The following is a 22,361-nucleotide window of genomic DNA, read 5'->3' as shown; positions in this document are numbered from 1 at the left end:
AAAGCTCCAAGAACCAAACCAAGCAGAGCACGATGATCATCCTGGCCGGCGGCGAGCGGTTGCCGTCGAAAAGTGCCAGACCTTCTTCGAAGCCATCTCGTGCAACTCGTTCTACCTCGGTGAGGTGGGCGACGTGACCAAGAGAAACCTGTTGCTGCAGATGATGATTTACAGCGTGACGCTGGCCGGCATAACGTAGGATTGTAAGATTCAGTGATGCAGCATGCAGCCGCGACTGCGAATGTAAGTTAAATTGACCCTCGGGACGGTCTCTGCTGCTAGAGGGCACCCAGAATCAACGTGACCTGAAACTTTTGCTGCGTGATCTGCGAAGTGTTCATGTTTTTCATCCACATCGTTTTGTTTTATTTTTTCCCCAGGATCAGCCCGGAACTCGATTCATCCATCAAAATCTGGAATGGGAAACGGGAAATCCTTCGCGAGTTGGGCGGCCAGCATTGAGTGCGTCGACCCGGTCGTGCTGCAGTACATCATCGGTTACGGAACGCATTACGGCAAATTGCCCTCAGTTGGATTCCGGTGTGATTGCGGTCGTTTGGGCAAGATTGTACCAGCATCAATTCTACAGCTCAACAAGAAACCCTTACAAACGGATGTCCGAGCTGGTCGCCGGGAAAGACAGCGCATGGCCAACACACGAACTTCACTCTGTAAGCCGATCAAACGATTCGGAACGACACAAAGTGTCCGAGCTGGCAGGAAAAGAAAATTAGAAATAGTGCAAACGACCTCCTTGCGAAGAATTAAATAGCAAAGTTCAAGTGTTTAAGAGAAAATTATACGCAATAAATCAGGTTGAGAATAAATATTTCGTTTGTTTATGTTTGACATGACATTTCTAGGTAGAAACCAATTCGATATCTATCCCTGGCCCAAAAATGGGCTTTGTGTAATATTACACATTTCTGGGTGTACATTCATGGATGTAATTTTAAGCGTTTTTTTTCACAAAGGTGATGTGCATGCTTTTTGATGCGATTTTACCATCGGATTTTTTTCTGTGTATCTAAAATATTGTAAAATGGCTATCGATTTCATCTTAACATTCTAACGCCCAAGGCTCCAAAAAAGTTGGAACGGTAACTTCAACTCGCTGGTTCTCGGGCATAACTCAACCAATCAAGATGATTCTTCTTTCCAGTGATTTGTTAGAATGTCTAGATGATCCTAGAACTTGGCAGAACTTAATTTGATCAAATCTGTAATTTTTGCGATCAAAAACATCGTTCCAACTTTTTTTTTCTCGTGTAAAAAAAAATTCGCCAAAAATTCCGCGGAGGCAGTCGTTTTGAAAAAAGGTGGAACGATGTTTTCGGTCGCAGAAATTACAGATTTGATCAAATTAAGTTCTGCAAAGTTCTAGGATCATCTAGACATTCTAACAAATCACTGGAAAGAAGAATCATCTTGATTGGTTGAGTTATGCCCGAGAACCAGCGAGTTGAAGTTACCGTTCCAACTTTTTTGGGAGGCTTGGGCGTCCGTGTAAGTTGGACATGCGTTGGGCGTTCCAGTGTTAATCAACAATCACAAGTTTTCAGAACAGTTGAAACCAATTTATCAGCTGTTCAAAAAATAACTTGTTTTTATTTGAGTTAGGATCAATCGTCAACATAGACTCATTAATTCCAAGAAAAAATTCAACCAACAAATAATTAAACTAAAATTCTTAGCATCCTAAAATCTTTCAAAGCTTATGATCTTGTAGAAGTTTACGAAAAGATTTGCTCTTAAAATGAATGGTGTGTCAACCTTGTAGGCTGGTTTAACCCATAATAAGATTAGTGTAGCAGTTTATCCAGAATAACTCACAGCATCGTCACACTGAAGGCTAGTTTATCTTCGATCGGGAAGACACGTCATTTGGAAGTCATGCAGCTTTCTCATGTTAATTTTTCTCTTAGAGATCCCCTTACAATCATCAAAACCGCATATTTAAATTCTAACAAAACATAATCTGCTTGATAGACCTTAAAACAGAAATAATTGGAATTCAAACTTAATTTTGACAGTTTTCAAATTAGGCTGGTACAAATTTTATTTTAAGTTTTTGTCTCCCCAAAAAAAAAAGGGGATTTTTTTTTCAGAAAACTTGAAAATTTCAATCAGCTGAAATCAATGTAAAATACATTTCCCTGCGTTTAGATTCATTTTTAGCATGTTTGGGTTAATTTAAAAATCATTAGAATTTTTGAAAATTTTTGGTGTTTAAGTTTTTTTTTCGCTTAAATTTTTGTTTTCGTCAAATCTTTTATTTTTTGAATGTTAATGATTTCAAAACAACTAAACTAGTGTAAAATGCATTTTGAAACACTTTTTCCATGCAAATGCTGAAACTATGGCTTGTTATTTCAATATTTATTTTTTTTTAATTTTTTTGCCCCCCCCCTCGACCTCGGCCAGAGCCGAGGGACAAAAACTTTGAAAAATATTTGCATCGGCCTTATTACTTTTAAAATAATGTAGAGGGATAAGATAAGAATATCGAGATCCATTCATGCTCACCAATTCTGCATTTAAAATGTTGAAACATACCTGAAATAGAAGAAAAGGTAAACATTTATATTATAAATATTGTCGATAAATCCAGAGTTTTTTTTGAAAAGGACCAATAAACTATTGTCTTTCATATGTTTATAGGACCTGATAAAAAAAAACTCTAGAAATGTTTCAGCGTAATTTCAATAACCCTTGCAAAAAAATAAATAAAAAAATCACGTCCGGTCTATGAAAAATGAAACGAAAAATTAAATAATGAAATGGAGCAAAAATGGAGTTCACAACGTACACATTTTTACACTCGATATACTGAAATGTATTAAGATCAGATATATTTCACCATATTTTAATGTTTTTTAACATTGCAAGCTTCATGATACCCTATTATTTTTTCCTTACTTGAATTATTTGCAAGGCTAAGTATTAGAGTGTAACAAAAATGACTGTTTGGCGGGCATTCAAGGGTTTGTTCTGGTGGGCGTATTGAGCCCAAATCCAAAATATGAGCTTGATTGGACATAACAGGAGCTGGCGCTTTGCATTTGAATTTTGAATGGGATTTAACCCGTAAAAAAAGATTTTTTCAAAAATGTCACTTTTTGAGGCATTTTGGCCACTGAAGCATTTATTTTCAACATCATTGGCGTTAAGGCCAGATCCTTGTGCATCTGTTGGTATATATATCATTGAAGTTTGGAGCACCCTGGAGCTCGGTACAGACCTTCAAAGTTTGGCTTTTTTTTCCGAATACAAATTTTACAAATTTTGAGTGCCTTCGAACCCCACTTCATCCAACTGCGTTATGTAATAAAAGAACGCTCCCGAAGTTGAAGGTTATTATTAGGACTTTTCTGAAATAATAAATACATGAAAAGAAGAAAAATCCAGGTTTTTAAATTTGTTTTTTTTTCATTATATTTTCAGCGGCCTAATACATTTAAAAATATTTCACAAAATAAGATCTTCAATCTTCAATCAATCTTTGAAAAAAAAAATGATATTGGATTAAAAATTGAACTAAAATTTTTAAAAGGTACTAACAAAAAAGAACATTTTAATTAGTTTGATTACGACATTTATGTCAACAAAAAAGGGACCTAAAACACTCTCCTAATCAAAGCATAATCAGTGATTATTGTGATCAGTGATTATTATTCACTCATAAACCACTTCATTTCACTCAACGGCAGCAACAAATCAATCAAATAACCCCATTCAGTATTCAGTACATCTTCATGCGCCCGAAAAATCCCGAGAATTTGTGAAATCTGACCCCCACCTAAATTAAAATCGTTAATTAATTATTCACACAACACGGGACTTTGCCCGGAGGACACCGGGCAAGGGGGGAGGGGGCGCGTGAGGAAACCGTGAATTTACCGTAAAACAATTTAAAGCCTATTAAAACTTTATCGATGAACAAATTTATTAGCAGAGAGCCAGAGCCATAACAGAGCACACTTACACACCTTGTTGTGTTGGTAAGGGTGGTATGAGGGAACACAAATTTAGAGAGTCCATTTAATAAGTTATACTGCTTGAAAGATGACGAAAGTTACAATACTTATTTTTTTTTTTCATAATTTCTCATAATTTTAATGCGACTAATCGATCAACCAGTTCTAAATCACACCACCCCAAATCGCTACCATCAGGTCGGGCCTCAACATTCCAGGGCTTCGCGATCATCATTCCGTAACAATATGCTGCGAGCGGGAGGCCCCGTGGGCATGTGGCCGCCAGCCTAAAATATTCCAAAAATTCCAACTATTTGACGCTCGATCGGTCCATCGATGGCCACTTCTTGGAAAACGAAAAAAAAAAACAACAACTTTCTTTCGGCCTTTCGCCACCACCACCATGCAGCAGCAGTCGTGGGCATGAAATTTGGGGGCTGGCTGATGTTGTTTGTTATGATATGTTAAATAGCGCCCAATTTGGATGCCTTCGACGGACACTTGAAGAAACCGTTGTTGGGAGAAGGGGGAATTGACCAACTCAATGAATGGTCGTTTCACCGAATTTTAGGAATTTTAGAACATAACCATCTTTTCAACAGTCAATTTATGCGACAATATAAAAATTTAGATGAAATGTCATTTTCGATAAAGTGACGTTTTAGGTGAAATGGCACTCTAGATAAAATGACTCATTTAACTTTAAGTTTTGTTGGATGAAATGACATGACTCATTCCATGAAATGTTCGTTTGAGTGAAATGGCACATTCGGTAAAATGATCTTTGGACATATTAATGGAATGAAATGATACATTCGACTATCACAGAAAAAAAAATTATAGTTATATTCATCAGGAAATGGTGACAGATTTTGTGGCAAAAAAAAATGATTAATTTTACCCCAGAAAATGATGAATTTTCATCAGTTTTTGATGAATATTCATCAGGTTCACATTTTTACACATTTTTTATGTAATATTACTCAAAAAAAGAGGTAATATTCAACCTACCAAATTTTCAACATTCCAAAATTCAACTTTTTTTCTGTGTAGATGTCCAAATCGGTGAAATGAAAACTCGACGAAATGGCCTAGAGGCAATTTAAGACCGCAACTTTTTAGATTGAAAAAATAAATTCGGCGAAATGGCTCAGATTCAGTTCTAAACCTTTTTAAATTCTCTCTTAGAAGGAATACAAATTCGGCAAAATGACCCAAAAGTGAAAATAATAATTCGACGAAATGACCCAGAGGCAATTCTAAACCTAAACTCTTAAGATTCACTCTTTGAAATGAAAAATAATAATTCGGCGAAATGACCCACAGGCAATTCTAGACCTCAACTTAACTCTTAAGATTATCTCTTTGGAAACATGCAAATTCGGTGGAATTACCCAGAGGCAATTTTAGACCTTCACTCTTTGGGAAAAATGAGAATTCGGCGAAATCTCCCAGTGGCAATCCTAGACCTCAGCTTTTAAGATTTTCTCTATGAATAAAATGCAAATTCGGCAAAATGTCCCAGTGGCAATTCTAGACCTAAACTTTTAAGATTCTCTCTATGGATAACATGAAAATTCGACGAAATGACCAAGAGGCAATTCTAGACCTCAACTTTTAAGATTTACTCTTTGCTCAAACAATGATAATTCGGTGAAATGACCCAGAGGCAATTTTAGACCGTAACTTTTAAGATTCTCACTTTGGAAAAAATCAAATTCGACGAAATTACTCAGTCGTAATTTTAGACATCAAATTTTAAGACTCTCTCTTTTGGAAAAATGCAAATTCGGCGAAATGTCCCAGTGGCAATTCTAGACCTCAACTTTAAAGATTCAATCTTTGAAAAAAAGATAATTCGGTGAAATGACCCAGAGGCCCAGAGGCAATTTTAGACCGTAACTTTTAAGATTCTCTCTTTGGAAAAAAAAATCAAATTCGACGAAATTACTCAGTCGCAATTTTAGACCTCATATTTTAAGACTCTCTCTTTGGGAAAAATGCGAATTCGGCGAAATGTCCCTGTGACAATTTTAGACTTAAACTTTTAATATGAATAAAATGCAAATTCGGCGAAATGACCCAGAGGCAATTATAGACCTCAACTTTTAAGATTCACTATTTGAAAAAAAAGATGATTCGGCGAAATGACCCACAGGCAATTTTAAACCACATTTAAGATTTTCTCTTAGGAAAAACGTAAACTAGGTGAAATGACCTAGAGGCAATTATAGACCTCAACTTTTAAGATTCTCTCTTTGAAAAAAGGCAAATTCGACGAAATGACTCCGATGTGATTGTAGACCTCTCTTTTAAGATTCTCATTCAGGAAAAAATAGAATTCGATGAAATGACCCAGTGGCAATTTTAAACCTGAACATTTAAGATTTTCTCTTAGGAATAATGCAAATTCAGCAAAATGACCCAAAAATAATTCTAGACTTCAACATTTTAGATTCTCCCTTTAAAGGTCAATATCCAGGAAGGTTTTGAAATTTCATGTGAATTGATGGCGCTGAAGAATGGCCCCTCTTTTCAGATCGAGGTTTTTTCACCACTCACCGTGCGGGGCTAGTCAAGCAGCTTGGAGCAAGGAGCTAACAAGACGGCGTCAACTACGAAACATACGTCAGCGCGCGGTGTAAAATTTGAACCTTTGGGCTGCAGGGTAGAAATTCTTGGGGAAAGATTTGAAGTACTTGTTAAAACTGGGCTACAAATAAATATGAAACTTAAAAGATTTGAATTTTCATGAATTTTTTTTTATTAAATTGCAATACAATTAAACTATAATTTATAAGGAAGATTTAGTAAAAGTTGAGAATCATCTATCAAAGTAGCAATCTTGTTTAACAACAGTTATAATAATCGTTGTTTAACAATTTTTTTGTATGACAACAGTTATAATGTATTCCTTATTAAGTTGATTTGTAGTAACATTGCAAATGTAAAGCAATTTATGGTTAAAAAAATCCACGTGCAACAGTTACCAATCGTGACTGCATCCAAAAATATATTTTTTTTCCATTCCATTGACCCAGAGGAAAAACAAAAACACAAAAAAAGAAAACTCGAGAAAAACTTTCGACAACCGCCACCTGGCGATGATCGGAGGGCGTTGCCACCCAAGAACAATTTTCACCCTTTCGGGAAAATCCCACGCGCCGAAACTGTTGGCGGCACTTCTTTCCCTGTCACACACTTACACCCACCCAGAGTTGTATCAATTTGTCTTCTCCACTCCAAAGTGGAGGTAATGTAATGAAGCGTGTAATTAAAATGCGAAAGGGGCCATTCCGCCACGGTTGGTCCACGCCCCCTCCGGCTAGGATAGGGGTGGAATGATTGCAAAAAAAAAATGGTTGCAACATGTTAGAAGTTGTGACGAGTAGGCTCACGGTTTTTTCATGTTGCAAAGCCAGGATTGGCAACGTGATTGCAACGTATTTGTTGTATTTTGCAAAACATATTGATGTCCTTTGAATAAAGCTATTGCAACATGTTTTTTGTTGCAAAAATATGACCTGCAACATAAATAACATTAGTTCAACAAGTTTGAAACATGTGGGACAATGTAAAGAATATTCAAAAAAAAAGTGTCCCATTAAAAAATTAAAGCCAACTAGAACACCCATCGGGTATTGCGATGCAAGGCAGTTGTTGGGAGGGTGATTTTCCGTTGCAAGGATAACAAGGCCTCAACTCCGGAGGAAGACGATCAACAAGTTGTTGCGCGCGCGCGTAAATTTTCTGCCCGTTTGCTCGGTTTATCGATGCATCCCCCGTCGTCGAAAAGAAGGGGTTGTGATGGAATGGAAAAAGAGAAAATTTCGCACCATTTCACCACCTACTTTGACTGCAGCCTTTTTTCCCTGCAGATTCTTGAACTCAGAATGTTGCACATTACTGCACAGTGGGCAACATTAGGGAAAAATGGACACAATTTCTCTTCTAATATTTTTTTTTGAATTTCATTTGGTTTGGAACTTTTAACATATAAACTTTAAAGTTCGGTTTTAACCCTTTCAGGCCTGAATGTAAAAAAATATTTTTTTAGTTAATGATGGGAAAATGATTCTTATGACCAGGGCTGCGGAGTCGGGTCATATATCAAGCGACTCCGACTCCGACTCCGACTCCGGCTTTCTGAGTTTAGCCGACTCCGACTCCGGCTCCGGCTTTCAGCTCCAACCGACTCCGACTCCGACTCCAACTCCGGCCTACCAACTCTAGACGACTCCGACTCCGACTCCAGCTTTCAACAAATTGTTGGCTCCGACTCCGACTTCGACTCTTCATTTTTTATTTTTTTCAAAAATTAGTAAACTATTATTAAAAAAAAAGATAGATAGGAATCTTTAATTACTCTCTAAGTGTCAAGATTTTCTCAATGAAAATAAGTTCGAATCACTAAACAGAAAAAAAGTTTCTAGGTTACCAGTTTTATACGTTATTCAAACAGAAATTAAAAAAAAATCCAGTTTTGAAGGCATTTTTAAAAGAACAATTTTGAAAGTAAATAAGGATTTATTTACATAACCTCAAATTAACGTTTAATTTATGAGAAACTATAAAATTTAAATATTTATTTGTTATTTTTTTAATTAATCACTAAAAGAAACATAGCCTTAATGATCGATTTGATACATAAATTCAATTTGCTCACTTTTAGGCTGACAATTATAAAAGCACAGTTACTCTAGAAGTCACTTTGGATTTTAAATATAATTTTAAACGAAACAATTTTTTAAAGCTCCATTGATTTTTATTTAAGACGTACATGGACATCACGCCATGGCTGAAGGAGATTATTATTGCAAATCAATGTACCTGAAAAATTTCTTCGTGGAAAGGACGCTTAAGGGGTCCTTTTCAAATATCCGCGACATAAAAAAATTTTACCCGGGGATTTTTTATTTATTTTATTTTTAAAATTTTCGATATATTTTAAAGGCGCACGATACTTCTTGAATCTTCACCTAAAACGAAGCTTTATGAATGATCGTGCGCCTCCGGTAAAATATTTTCTATGTCACAGATATTTCAAAAGGACCCCTTTCCAAGAAGATTTTTTTGGGTACATTGATTTGCAATGATAAACACCTTCCGTCATATTTGCGCGGGACATATACATTATGAAAAAAATCTTACCGGTTGATTAATATTTGGAAAATAAATTAAAATCCTATCATTTTTATTATAATTTTTTTTATTAGTCCTTTGGAACTGAAATCTTGAGATTCGTTCAACGATAATTTGCAATGATATCAAAATAGTTTGCCCAAGGATCGACACTTTCAGATTTCAGTAGAGAAATAGTAAACATTAAAATAATCGATATATTTAACATATTCAATGATTATTTCAAAATTAGTTGCAACTTTTTTTTTATATTTTTTGTCAGTTTAAAACATTTTAAACGTGACACTTTGATTTTTTTGTACTTAGTTATAAACAAAATGCACATTGATTGATGAACAATGATAAAAATGATATTTTTTTTTTGTTGAATTTTAGATAACTCCGACTCCGACTCCGGGTTATCTAAAATTGTCGGCTCCGACTCCGACTCCGACTCCAGCTCATTAAATTTAGCCGACTCCGACTCCGACTCCAGCTGTTCGAGTGTTGACGACTCCAACTCCGACTCCGACTCCGGGTCCCCAAAAAGACCCGACTCCTCCGACTCCTGCTCCGACTCCGACTCCACAGCCCTGCTTATGACCATACGAAAGTTATAGGCTAGTTTTGGAAATTTTGATAGTTGGGTCTTATATGACCCATCAGGCTCGAAAGAGTTAAACGGCTGACTTACAAAACTCTAATCTACCTTGTTACACATGTTGCATGTTCAATCTGATGCTGCAACCTAAAATTATTTCTTCCGGTAGTTTTTAAGATTTTTTAGTATCCTGTGCGGAATTTCATGACAGATCTATTAACCTCCATCCAACACAATGGGCAGCTATAGAAATTAAATTTGATGCTGCAACCTTAAAATAAATGTTTCTAAATTCAAATTGTGCAACATGTTTTTACAAATTTATCAATCTCAAACATACGTTGAAAATAAGCGTATTATCCGATGCAACATTTCCATCAAACTAACTTTTGGTCCATTTTCAACCTCCAAATTCTCCCACCTTCCTTTGTCGGGGCCGTGGTCGGTCGGCCTTTTCCCCGGGAACCCCGTAAATGAAAATAGTGCCCCGGGGGCGTTGTTTTCCATTAACAGCCAATTTTCCCAACGGATGATTACATCCGGGCTGCTGCTCGCAGGAAAAGTGCTTCTTGCAGCAGAGTTTGTGTTTTTTTTTATCTTCGCTCGATGTTTAAACATGGAACAAGATACCAGATTGATTAAACAGAAAAAGGGGCCTATATTTGCTGCGTCCGAGTTCCCGGCAAAGTTGACAGCCAGGAAAAAAGGCTTGTGCCCGCGGCCCGAAACGGATTCCTCAAAGGACTGACTGGGTTGTCATGGAAATTTTATTAAATGGGGGTGGGGTTCGGGGTGGAGGCTTTTTGATAAGCAGCATCACTTTGATCATATAATTCGGATGTCGCTGGATGACCAAAATAGCTTAGATTTTATCTCAGGAAAAAGCGCAAGAGTCCACAAAACTGAAAACATGATTTGAAAGATACTTGGTAAATTTAATTCATAATCCGCTACAACTCAATTTTCTTTTATATTTGTCCCTGTCAAAATTCAAAATAAAATTTCAAAGCCATTTTTCCAAAGACGACTTACCAGAAAATCTTGGCAAACCTCAAACATATTTTTAAACCAACATGTCAGGGTCAAATTTCAGAGAAAACTGATATTCTGAGCACTAAATTGGTGCTCTTAAAAACCAATATTTACGTATTGAAAAAAACATAATTTTGGACTGGTAACGCTGAAAAAACTCGGAGGATTCTTCTCAAAACTCGAGATATTTGAGCAGTTCTCTTCGGAATCGGTCTTTTTTCTTTAATTTTAATTTTTGTATTTTTTAATCCGGCTGAAACTTTTTTGGTGCCTTCGGTATGCCCAAAGAAGCCATTTTGCATCATTAGTTCGTTCATATAATTTTCCATACAAATTTGGCAGCTATCCATACAAAAATGATTTGTGAAAATTCAAAAATCTGTATCTTTTGAAGGAATTTTTTGATCGATTTGGTGTCTTCGGCAAAGGATATGGACTACACTGAAAAAAAAAATATACACGGTAAAAAAAACTGGTGATTTTTTATTTCACTTTTTGTCACTAAAACTTGATTTGCACAAAAAAAAACTATTTTTATTTTTTTTTATTTTTTGATATGTTTTAGAGGACATCAAATGCCAACTTTTCAGAAATTTCCAGAATGGGCAAAAAATCTTTGACCGAGTTCTGATTTTTTGAATCAATACAGATTTTTAAAAAAAATCGAAATATTGGTCGCACCAATTTTTCAACTTCAATTTTCGATGTAAAATTGAAACGGGCGTAATATTGAATGTTTTGACTGTTTGAAATGTTAGTCTTGATTTTAAATTTTTGAAAATATTTTATTCGAAAAGATCGGAAAATTTCACGAATGTTTCATATTTTTAAAATGTATATCCGACCATTAGTTGCTGATATATCGACATTAGAAAATGGTGGGTTGTTTGGGTGTTTTTTAACCTTTGCATGGCAATATCTCAGCAACTAAGGGTCGTATCAATAAGTTCAATAAAGCAAAATATAGAGAATTTTCTCAGCTTTTCAAAAATATTTTTTTCAAAGGTGGGCAAACATGGGCACTAATTTAAAAAAAAATGAAAAACTGCGACTATTTTCAAAAAAGTTACCTAAAAATGGCTACAACTTGAAAACGGTGCACTTTATCAAAATTTCAGTTAAGTACTTTTTGATTGCAAATTCGATTTTACATCGAAAACTGAAGTTGAAAAATGTTTGCGACCAATATTTCGATTTTTTGAATAACTCTGTATTGATTCAAAAAATCATTACTCGGTCAAAGATTTTTTGCCCATTCTGGAAATTTCTGAAAAGTTGGCATTTGATGTCCTCTAAAACATCAAAAAAAAAAAAATAAAAATAGTGTTTTTTTGCAAATCAAGTTTTAGTGACAAAAAGTGAAATTTTCCGTATCATTTTTTTCAGTGCAGTCCATATCCATACCAACAACTTTGCCGAAGACACCAAATCGATCAAAAAATTCCTTCAAAAGATACAGATTTTTTTCAATTCAATTCAATTCAATTCATGTTTATTTGTTGTACTAATCAGAATACAATTTGCTTAACTAATAACAGAATGCAGAGTTTTGGAGATCCTTACAACTACAAATAAATTCAAATATAATCAATTGGATGAAATAAATTCAGTTTCAGTCGGTTAAGCGAGAGCAGAAAAAACTTTCTAAAATAACTGCTACTATTACTATGGAAAGAGAAGGAGGATAGGAAAGCTTAAATATATATCACAGAAAAAAAATCAGTTCGTTACTGAAGGCGAAGACTATTCCACAGTGTGTGAGCTTGCACCTATGCAGGGCATAGGTACTTCCCCATCAGCTCTTGCAGCGCGAAGAACTGCTCCAGCTTGTTTCGGCAAGTGTTGAGTCGCATAAACATGTCCCTCGCAAGGGAGAGGAATTCGGTGAGGGTGAATAAATCACCATCACTGTTGCTGTCCGGGGTTGGACCGTTTGCGGTAGCCGCCACGCTGGCGTAAGTACGCCCGAATCCAGGAGGATTCGTTTGACGGGGTTCGGTTGAGGGTTGACCTGTCGAAGTCCTTGAGGAATGTGGTGCTGGCTTTTTCCTCTTCTCCAGCGCCTCGAGGTAGGTCTTCCTAGCGGTGCACCCGCGGTAATTGGCAGTGTGGTTACCGTCACAGTTAGCACACTTCACGTTCCGCTTGTTCTGCTCGGCTTGGTTGTCCTTTCCCAGGGATGCTTTCTTGGGCAGCGTGCATGCAGCCGTGAGGTGGGCTGCGCTGCACTTGACACACTTCGGCGCCAAAGTGCAGTTCCGGGAACCGTGCCCAAAACGTTGGCATCGGTGACATTGGGCAGCATCGGAAGGCCGCTTACTGAAGTATCTCCAGCTCACCATGAATCCTTCCAGCGATTTAACTTTGCGCAGGTCCTGGATCTTAACGGAACCGCGTTCGAAGTACAGCAGCCAGAGAATCTGGTCTCCGACCTCGGTTACCTTATGCGAGAGCACTTTAGCTTCTCGCGGATAAATATTTTTTTTCGCGAGAATTACATCCACGAATTCCTTGGGTGGCACTAGGATGGAGAACCCAGTCACCACTACCTTTACCGGAAGGTTTTCCGGCGAATCATGCGTGTAGTACTGAATGTTTGCATCTTTCAGCGTTTTCAGCACTTTCTCGAAACGCGGGCGATCTCGTGTGATGATGTTTACGGACGACTTGTTAATACGCATCAGGTATTGACAGTCGGCATCCGCCAATGCTCCCTCGATTTCAACAGCTGGGCGACCAGGCACTGTAATCGGTGGCATTTTTTTGTTCGATTTTTTTGACTCTTGCTCCCCCGAGGTGGAGGTGCCCTTAGCCTGCGACGGTGTAGTAGTAACACCATCGCCACCACTGACGTCGTCGTCGTCGTCTCCTTTGTTGTCATCAGACAACGCAGCGAAACCGTTTGAGGTTGGAACCGCCGTCGAGGAAGTTCCCGGCTTGTTGGTGGACAATCCACTGGTTCCGGGCTGATCCGGGTTGGCAAGTGCCGCTAGTCCACGCGTACGTATGGGGCTACGCGCAGGTACGTAGTTGGATGGCAGCTTCAGCAGGTTTGTTGACCGTTTGGAGCCAGACGAGGAGGTCTTTCCGATGCTGCTGCAGGAACTGGCCCGGCCACGTCCTCGAGGTGCACTCGAGCTGCCACGGCCGCGGGTGTTCCTGCCCATCGTGCGGGGAAGAACTCGCGATTAAAACAACGCACTTTCACCGTAAATCGAAAAAAAATTCGCGGAGCATCAACACAGGCGATGTTGCTGCGAACAGGGTAACGACCCCAATGATGATACAGATTTTTGAATTTTCACATATCATTTTTGTATGGACAGCTGCCAAATTTGTATGTAAAATTATATGAACGAACTAATTATGCAAAATGGCTTCTTTGGGCATACCGAAGGCACCAAAAAAGTTTCAGCCGGATTAAAAAATACAAAAAAAATCGAATGACCGAAATCTCAGAGAATTGCTCATTTATAATTCGAAAAATTTTAATTTTCAAGCGAAAAGTGCATGGTACCACCCTAAATATCTTTTTCCCATGTAATTTTGCCCGCTGAATTTGATTCTTCCCTCAGAATTGAGCCAAAATGTCAATAGATGGTTCGACAAAATTGGATAATCATGTGTTACGTAAAGATTTAAGTAGATCTAATTCGAACATAAATTTTAATGCAAAAGCAAACAGCGATACTTTGCTGTAATATTATGTGTCAAGTTATTCTTGCATCGAAGTCTATACACTGGGCCACACTGCGAGAGCGTTTCCTCGAGCAATATTGCAGGTTATTAAAAATATTTCCACAATAAAGGAAGCAAAAATCTGTAAAGCCCTGAGAAAGCAAACACAACCACACACCGCCACCGCACCACAACACAACATAACCTAACTAAGCCATCTCAAGGGCGCCCCCGCCGGCGAAAAACGGGCACGGAGGTGGGGGTGGATGAGCCTTTCCCCACCACCAGAATTCCAAGGAGAAGGCGCCTGGGGCCCAGCGAGGCGCTTGAAAGCAGCCGCCACCGCGCGCGCACCAAATAAAGAAACTCTGCGCGACTGGAAAAACACGTAGCGACGATAAAACGCGATAAAAAGGCGACAAGGCAGTAAAATACGAATATAAGGCAGCAGCAAACAACCACGGGAACCTTCTTCCAGCAGCCAGCCAGCCAAGTCAGTCCAGGGAGCCCTAATATCCATATCGGTGGAGCGAAGAAAAGAAAAACAGCGCCTTGCCAAACCGTGGTCAGCCAGGGTGAATATGGATGATGGAGAAGAGAGTAAATTGGTTGATTTTTTGGGAAAATAAAAATTAAATTGAAATCACTAAGAACATCTTTGTAAAAGTACAAATATTGTCTAAACTTGATGTAACATAATTTCTTTCTATATTTGAAAACAAACAAATTGATCCACCCTAACGCCCAGGTCAACCTGGCGAGAAGCCTGGAAGTTCCTCCCCTCCCCCCACAACCCTCGTTATGGTAAGCCCGCGTGGAAGCGAGAAAAGGAATAAATGTTAATATATTATCAATTTTATATTCGTGAGAAAAATTCTTGCCTATATATGAGCTTTAGAAATGAGCTCGCGCCGGACACCATCAACGGTAAAGACCGGGACGACGACGACGACCATGGGCCACACCAAGAGAGACCCCTGTACGATGATGACGCCGACGACGTAAAGGTTTATTTTTTTGTTGATGGATTGTTGTTTATTATTATCGGTCCAGATTTGGTGTGGCGCTGAACGTTTTTGAACAATACAAGTTAATTTTTTAATGCCTCAGTGCGAAATTTTGGTAGCTTTTAACTGTTTTTAAAAGTTTACAGACAAAAACTAAAATTCCTAACGAATTATAAAATCATGGTATCATGGTAATTTTTTCTTAAAATGTGGACAGATTATGCGTCAGAAAAAAATTGCAATTTTACCTTGAAAAAAGTTTAATCTTTAAGCATAAGTGCACTTTTCGACATAAATTTAAATAAAATCACTCGAAAAAGAGGTGATATTCAACCACCTAATTATCAACCTCTCCGAATTGAACTTTTGTATGCATATAAAACATAATTCTGACAACAATATTATTTTTTGAGCGTAAGCATGAGCAGGATCATGGTTGACTGCCAAATGAGTTGCTACTCCGTTATTGACAGATCAACTGAAAATCAAAAATGACAACAGTACTATTTTTTGAACGTTTTTCTAGAATTTTTAATGTTTATTATAAAACAATAAAACATGATTAATTCAGTGATTCATTTATGAAACTTTGGAGGCAGAGTAGTTCTCTTCACGATTTTTTTTTTTTGCGATTTTTTAATTAAATTTTTTTGATTTGGATGAAATTTTGTCCATGCATTTTCCCTGTGTCACAAGAAATCATTTTGCATCAGTTGCAATTAGTTTTTCCATACAAGTCTCAATACAATTTTGGGGACTGGTTATTCTGTTTCTTGAGAAGGGTTTTTTTCTAATCGTTTTGGTATCTTCGGCAAGACTTTTATGAAGAAGAAGGTAAACGGATTTTTTTTTGTTATTTAGGCCGTTGCAAATATTTTTTGAAGTTTATGTCCCTCGGCTCTGACCAAAGTCGAGGGGGGGGGGGTGAGGGCAAAAAAATAAAAAAATAAATGTAAAAATTTAAATTACAAGCCTAGGTTTCAACATTTGGATGAAAAAAGTGTTTTAAAATGCATTTCACAGGCGTACAGTTGCTTTCCAATCATTAGTTTTGAAAATATCGAGGTATTGAGGGAATTTTTTTTTCGCAAAAAAAAAATGAAAATTTAAAATGTTTTCAAAGGAGTTCAAACATGCTAAATATGGTTATAAACGCGGGAAAATGCATTTTAACTGGTTTTCAGTTGATTAAACTTTAATTTTCATAAAAATATTGAAGTTAACAATTTTTTTGGTGAAATGTTCCGTTCTCAAGTCATAGCTTCTTTTGGGTACAGTCCAGACTCGATTATCCGAAGGCCTTGGCAAAATTTCACTTCAGATAATAAAAAACTCCGGATAGGGACCATCCATAAACCACGTGAACACTTTTTTGGGAATATCAACCCCCCGCCCCTCGTGGACTATTATCCATACAAAATAAAACTTTTATGTATGGTTCGTGGACAATCACCATTCCCATCCCCCCCCCCCCCCCAAGCGTCCACGTGGTGTATGGATTGTCCCATAATCGAAGCACGAAAAAAAATATTCGCTGTCTTATTTTTGTTGAGCTCTAAACTACTCTAAAGTGATTCAGAAATTTTTAAAACAAGATGGCGGCCAAAATGGCGGTCCCGAAATATTGAAAAAATGCATTTTTTATTTATTTTTTTTTTTTTTTTTTTTATAAAATCATGTCTTTATTGAAACAATTTTAATTTTACATTTTACATTTTCCCAGCACGCAACTTTCTATTCCTTCTTTCTCCTACCTTCTATATCTAGCAAATATTTAAATGCACTCCAAAGTTCTGCCTAACAAGTTCTCTATTGTTCCATCTAAATTCCCGTATGCTTTTCTGGAAAACGAACAAGCTAAGGACGGGAAATTTACCCACACAGTAAGCGACATAATGAGCAGATAACCACACCGCTGCTTTCTGTAGGGGACAATTGTCTTGGATACACCAGGACAAGACGTCTTCAATTCCAACCATGTTTACCCCATATCTAACTCTTAGAATCTGTTGAACCCATTCACGGACTTCTTTGCCAACTTTACATTCCCTAATTCGATGATAGTTTGAATCCACAAATCCACAAAAATCGCATAATTCGCTGTCTACTCTTCCTATGTTATATTGAATTAATTTTCTTTTATTTGGGATTAGATCGTTGAACAATAAATATAATTTGGATTTATCATACGATAACAAAAAATTCCTTTTAAAAACTTCCCACAAAGGTGGCCACGAAATTTGATAAAATTCAGTTTCAACTCGAGGCTTGAAGTTATTCTTGAAAAGCAAAAATCGGTACAATGCCTTGGTGCTATTCAAATTTTCCCCATCCAATTCTTTAGCTTCAAGAATCCAATCTTTCCCGTTTCTAGTCAACCGTGGCAAAAATTTAAAGTCCAACAGGTATTTTTCATTGCCCAGTCGGTTCAAAATATTTCTTATAAAAAGAGATTTACATTTTTCCTCGGGATCAATAAGACCCAGCCCTCCCCGGTCAATATCTAAGTAAAGTTGTCGTCTATCCACGCGGAAAATACAAGATTTCCACAAGAACATCCCAATTACTTTCCTTATTAACGCAATATGCTTGTTTTTGGGAGGAAAAACCTGTGCAAGATACCATAATTTTGACATCAGAAAAGTGTTAACATACCAAACCTTATCCAATAAACTCATTGCACGAAAATTGTTTTGATTTATTCTATATTTAATGCTACTAATAATATTTATATAATTGAATTCAATTGTTTCACTCCATGTGCTGAAGAAAGTTATACCTAAAAGTTTTAATTCCCTAACTTCAGTGACGGGAAAGGGTCCTCCACGACACTCGTTTAACCTAAGAAAGCAAGATTTGTTTAAATTTAATCGTATTTTCGAACAATTTGAAAATGAGTTGATAATACCTAAGACAGTATCAAACTCTTCAGAACTTCGAAGAAAAATATTAATATCGTCCGCAAATGCAATCACTCTAAGGATCTTATCGTAGGCAAGAACCCCGAGCACAGCTTGATCTATTTTACGTATCAATGGTTCTATATAAAAAATAAACAGTAGCATGCTCAATGGGCAACCTTGCCTTACTGAAGATTCTATTCTAATTTCATTTGTCAAAAATCCGTTGTAAAGAACCCTAGAGGATGCTTTCCCGTAAAGCTTTTGAATACATTGAATAAGAGTTTCTGGAAGTCCAAATTTAGCTAAAACCTTCCATAAAAAACTGTGATTAACCTTATCGAATGCTTTTTCTAGATCCAAACTTAATAGAATTCCTTTGAACTTTTTACTTTCTACAGATCTTGTTACTAAACGACGAACGTCGCATAAGTTATCAATACAAGATCGATCACCTACGCAGGCACTCTGTCCTGTCCCTATCAGGTCACACATGTATACCTGAATTCTGTTGGACAGAATTTTTGTCAATAATTTGTAGTCTGTATTTAATAAACAAATAGGTCTAAAATTACTCAAAATAGCTGCGTCTCCCTTTTTCGGGATCAAGGTGACTATTCCACTAGAAAATTCCTTAGGAGGAGTACTTTCTCCTTGGAGATACGAATCTAATAAACGACAAAGATCATGTTTCAATATCTCAAAGTTGGTTAAATAAAATTCATATGTTAGGCCATCTGGGCCAGGTGATTTCTTGCGGGTACAGCTTTTCAATGTTTTGGATAGTTCTTCAATGGTGATTTTTTTCCTTGATCTGATAAACTTTTACAAATTGAGCTTAATGAATCATCAATTTCAGTCTGATCAGAGTTATCTATGCAACATTTGAACTGTTCAGAAAATAGTTATGAATTTTTTTACCGAGCTCCGCATTGCTACAGATTAATCGCTCGCTGGCATCATCTTTCAACTGAAGCCCAAAGGTACTGCCACGGTGAGTGTGTCTGGATAAATGGTAAATGGTCATTTTCTCTTCGGCTGTTATAGAATCCGCAGCAATTTTTTCTTTCAAATTTTTAAGACGATTTTGTTCCAAATCCATAAGTTTTGATTTAATTACCTCAATTTCCCCATCATTTGTCTCTCCTCGCGATTGCTTTTCCGATAATTCTTGCAATCTTCTAAGAAGTACACCTTTTGAGTTCCTAACAGCTTCGTTTAAACGCCAACTTTCTCCTTTATAAAAACTTTTTACTTTCACTTTAAAGTGAGAGTTCCACCAAAAACTTAAATCGCGCGCATATGCATTCCTTTGTTGTAATTTAATATATTCTAATTTGAACCGTGCACTTACGTCACTCATAGCAAGAAGTGTTGGATTAATCTTCCAGTAACCTCTGCCACGTGTCGGTAATTGATTATCTTTATATAATAATTTAATCACAACTGAATGGTGATCTGTAAAAGCTAAGGGATGTGTTGTACAGTCCGTCACATTTTCAAGCAATCCAGCTGGTGCATAAAAACGGTCCAGTCTGGATGCTGAATTCCCTCTGAAAAATGTAAATTGATTTGCTTTCCGCGTCTTGGCAATGTCCTGTAGGCTCAAAAGATCCACTACATTTTTTAATCCACTCGAAAAATTATTTTGCGTCCCTTTCGTGTCCTTAGCATCCAAAACACAATTGAAATCCCCACCGATAAGCGTAAATGCGCATTTTTGTTTGTTTAAATGAATCGTCAAAGCTTCCGTGAATAAATGGTCCCGTTCCTTACGCATGTTGTTTCCAGAATGAGCATAGATATTGATCATATTTACATTGTTAACAATGACTGATGTTATTCTTCCGGACAAATCGAGTATGTAATCTGAGAACTCCAGCGTCTTTCTAATTAAGATAGCTGTACCTTTTTTATCAGAACTGATATTAACTAGTGCATTGTGAGTATAAACAAAGGAAAAATCTTCATAGCTTACCTCCTGCAGAAACGCTACATCGATGTCGTGATTCATTATAAAATCTTTTAACAAACCTTTGTTAGCTTTACAGTTGCTGCTGTTCAAATTGATGGTTGCGATCGTATATACAAAATTCATAATTAAACTAGTGTTAGTAATCTAGTGTTAGTTTCGACATATTGTTGTGTTAGTGAAAAGTTTGGGTTAGTATTGCTAGTTGGGTGTTAGTAAATCTTATGGCTTGTGTTGGTGTTAGAAGGCGTGTGATAGAGATATTCCCATCCCCCCCTCCCTCACTTCTTACCCCTCCTACGGCCCCCCTCAGACACGGCCCGACTTCGCGATCGTGATCGTCTCTCCTGCGAGAGCAGCAGATCTTTGAGAGTAGCCGGAACAATAAACTGTTTACCCCCTCTCGTGTCAGATCCCGAGGTATCTGGTACGCTCTTTTTTGGGCGTCCTCGCTTTCCCTTCTTCTTTCCCTTTCCCTTTTGTTCCGACCAAGCCTCAGCATTCTCCATTGTTTCGTCGCTTCGTTTGTTATCACCCGGATTGATGATAACCATTTCTGAGTCTGCCACTTCCCGTATCTCATCCGAGAACAACGGATTGAGCAGCAATGCGCTCTGTTCGTTGGATTGCTTACCCGTAGACTCCGTCCCGCCCAACTCCCCAACATCCGCATCAGATCGACCCGAGGCCCCGTCCGTAGAACTTCCATTCGCCGGCCTATCTTCCAAGCTCTCCTGATCAGGAACAACTTGAGCTGCAGGCTGTTGGACTGCCGACTCCTGACCAGCGGGCTGTTGATCCGCAAGGTCGCTTCCGTTCCCCTTCGTTCCCGCCTCCTGGCTTCCTCCCGGCTTGTTCAACACCACCATAGTTGGCGTTGGTAGTGGAAGAGCCGCCGTCCCGTTCGTGACAATGCTGGCAAACGATCCCTCGCTCGGCTTGGTCAGCACAGTGAGTCTGCCGTTTACAGGTTTCCGGTTTGGGCAGTTGGCCTTCAGATGGTCGAGTGCTCCACAGGCAAAGCATTTGTTTTGCAAGCCATCATAGTAAATCCTAGCTTTCACGTGTTGGATGTTCACTTGTGCTGGAATCGCTGCCGTAACTTCCATGTGGAGTCCGCGAACCCCGTTCCAGATCGGAAAGCCGGTCTCCACTGGAAACCTTTCCCGCACCATCAGCTGAATGGTGCCGAACTTGCACATGGCCGCAGAGATCTGCCTGTCGTCCACCTCGGGCGGCAACCCAAAGATCCGGACGTACTTAAACGTGCCGTTTGCGGCCGTAACATTGACCCACACCGTCGTACCGTCGTCATACTCAAAGTTGACCCTGTTCCCAAGCTGCACCAAGGCACCCTGCATTAGCTCGTCCGATTTGAACCGGATGAAGACACAAAAGTCATCCCGGTACATAGCGCTGAGCACGTCGCTCGTCCACTGCTGCTTCGTGAAGAATTTGAAGACTTCTCCATTGTTCGGGTTCCTTGCACCAGCTCCGAACCGGAGCTTGATGGTGTTCTCCCTCTTGGGTTCCATTTCGGCTGCTGCGAATGTTCCGAGTAAAGGCAAATTTGCTGGCAAACAATGCCAGCCGGACAATGTCCGACACCAACTATTCACAACAATGTAGTATGCGAGAGCGACTTGAAAAACACGTCTTTGTCACTTGAACTCTGGCTGTGAACTGATTAGGCAATCAACCATTCAAATTTGACTAAAATGGGGTCGCAGAAAAAAAATAAAAAAAAATACGAAAAAAAAATTTGTGGTCGTGATTCCATTAGCCGACGTCCCAAAAATTCATTTTTCATCTCTCTCTCTAACTACGAAAATCGGGTTATAAGTTTCTCAAACACAGCCTCGCAAGATTTTCAGACAAGATTCACAAGATTTCACAAGATTCACAAGACAGCCTCTGAGAGTCACCTAATTAGAATGTAATTTTCAACGTACGATATCTCGAAAATTATTGGTCCGAATGTTAAAAAATTGCAACTTTTGAGAAATTTTCTGATCTAATCAATAAAAATAATTTAAAAATTTTAAAATCGAGCTCAGCTTTTCAAAAAATCTA

The 22,361-nt window shown here is 38.0% G+C and overlaps 2 protein-coding genes across 5 annotated transcripts in view; one reads left to right on the top strand and one right to left on the bottom strand.

Annotated features, from left to right (window-relative positions):
- Positions 1–22,361, bottom strand: part of LOC120418512 (serine/threonine-protein phosphatase 4 regulatory subunit 1-like) — a 242,502-nt gene that overhangs the window by 85,352 nt on the left and 134,789 nt on the right. The gene's annotated exons all lie outside the window — the stretch shown is intronic.
- Positions 7–1,044, top strand: LOC128093430 (uncharacterized). Its single transcript, XM_052710152.1, has 2 exons — positions 7–243; positions 381–1,044. The coding sequence occupies exons 1-2, from the start codon at positions 217–219 to the stop codon at positions 732–734; spliced, it is 381 nt and encodes a 126-aa protein (XP_052566112.1). The 5' UTR covers positions 7–216; the 3' UTR covers positions 735–1,044.

This window comes from Culex pipiens, chromosome 3 (assembly GCF_016801865.2).
Source record: "Culex pipiens pallens isolate TS chromosome 3, TS_CPP_V2, whole genome shotgun sequence".
Lineage (NCBI taxonomy): Eukaryota > Metazoa > Arthropoda > Insecta > Diptera > Culicidae > Culex > Culex pipiens.
This window is presented reverse-complemented; position numbering and strand designations above follow the sequence as displayed.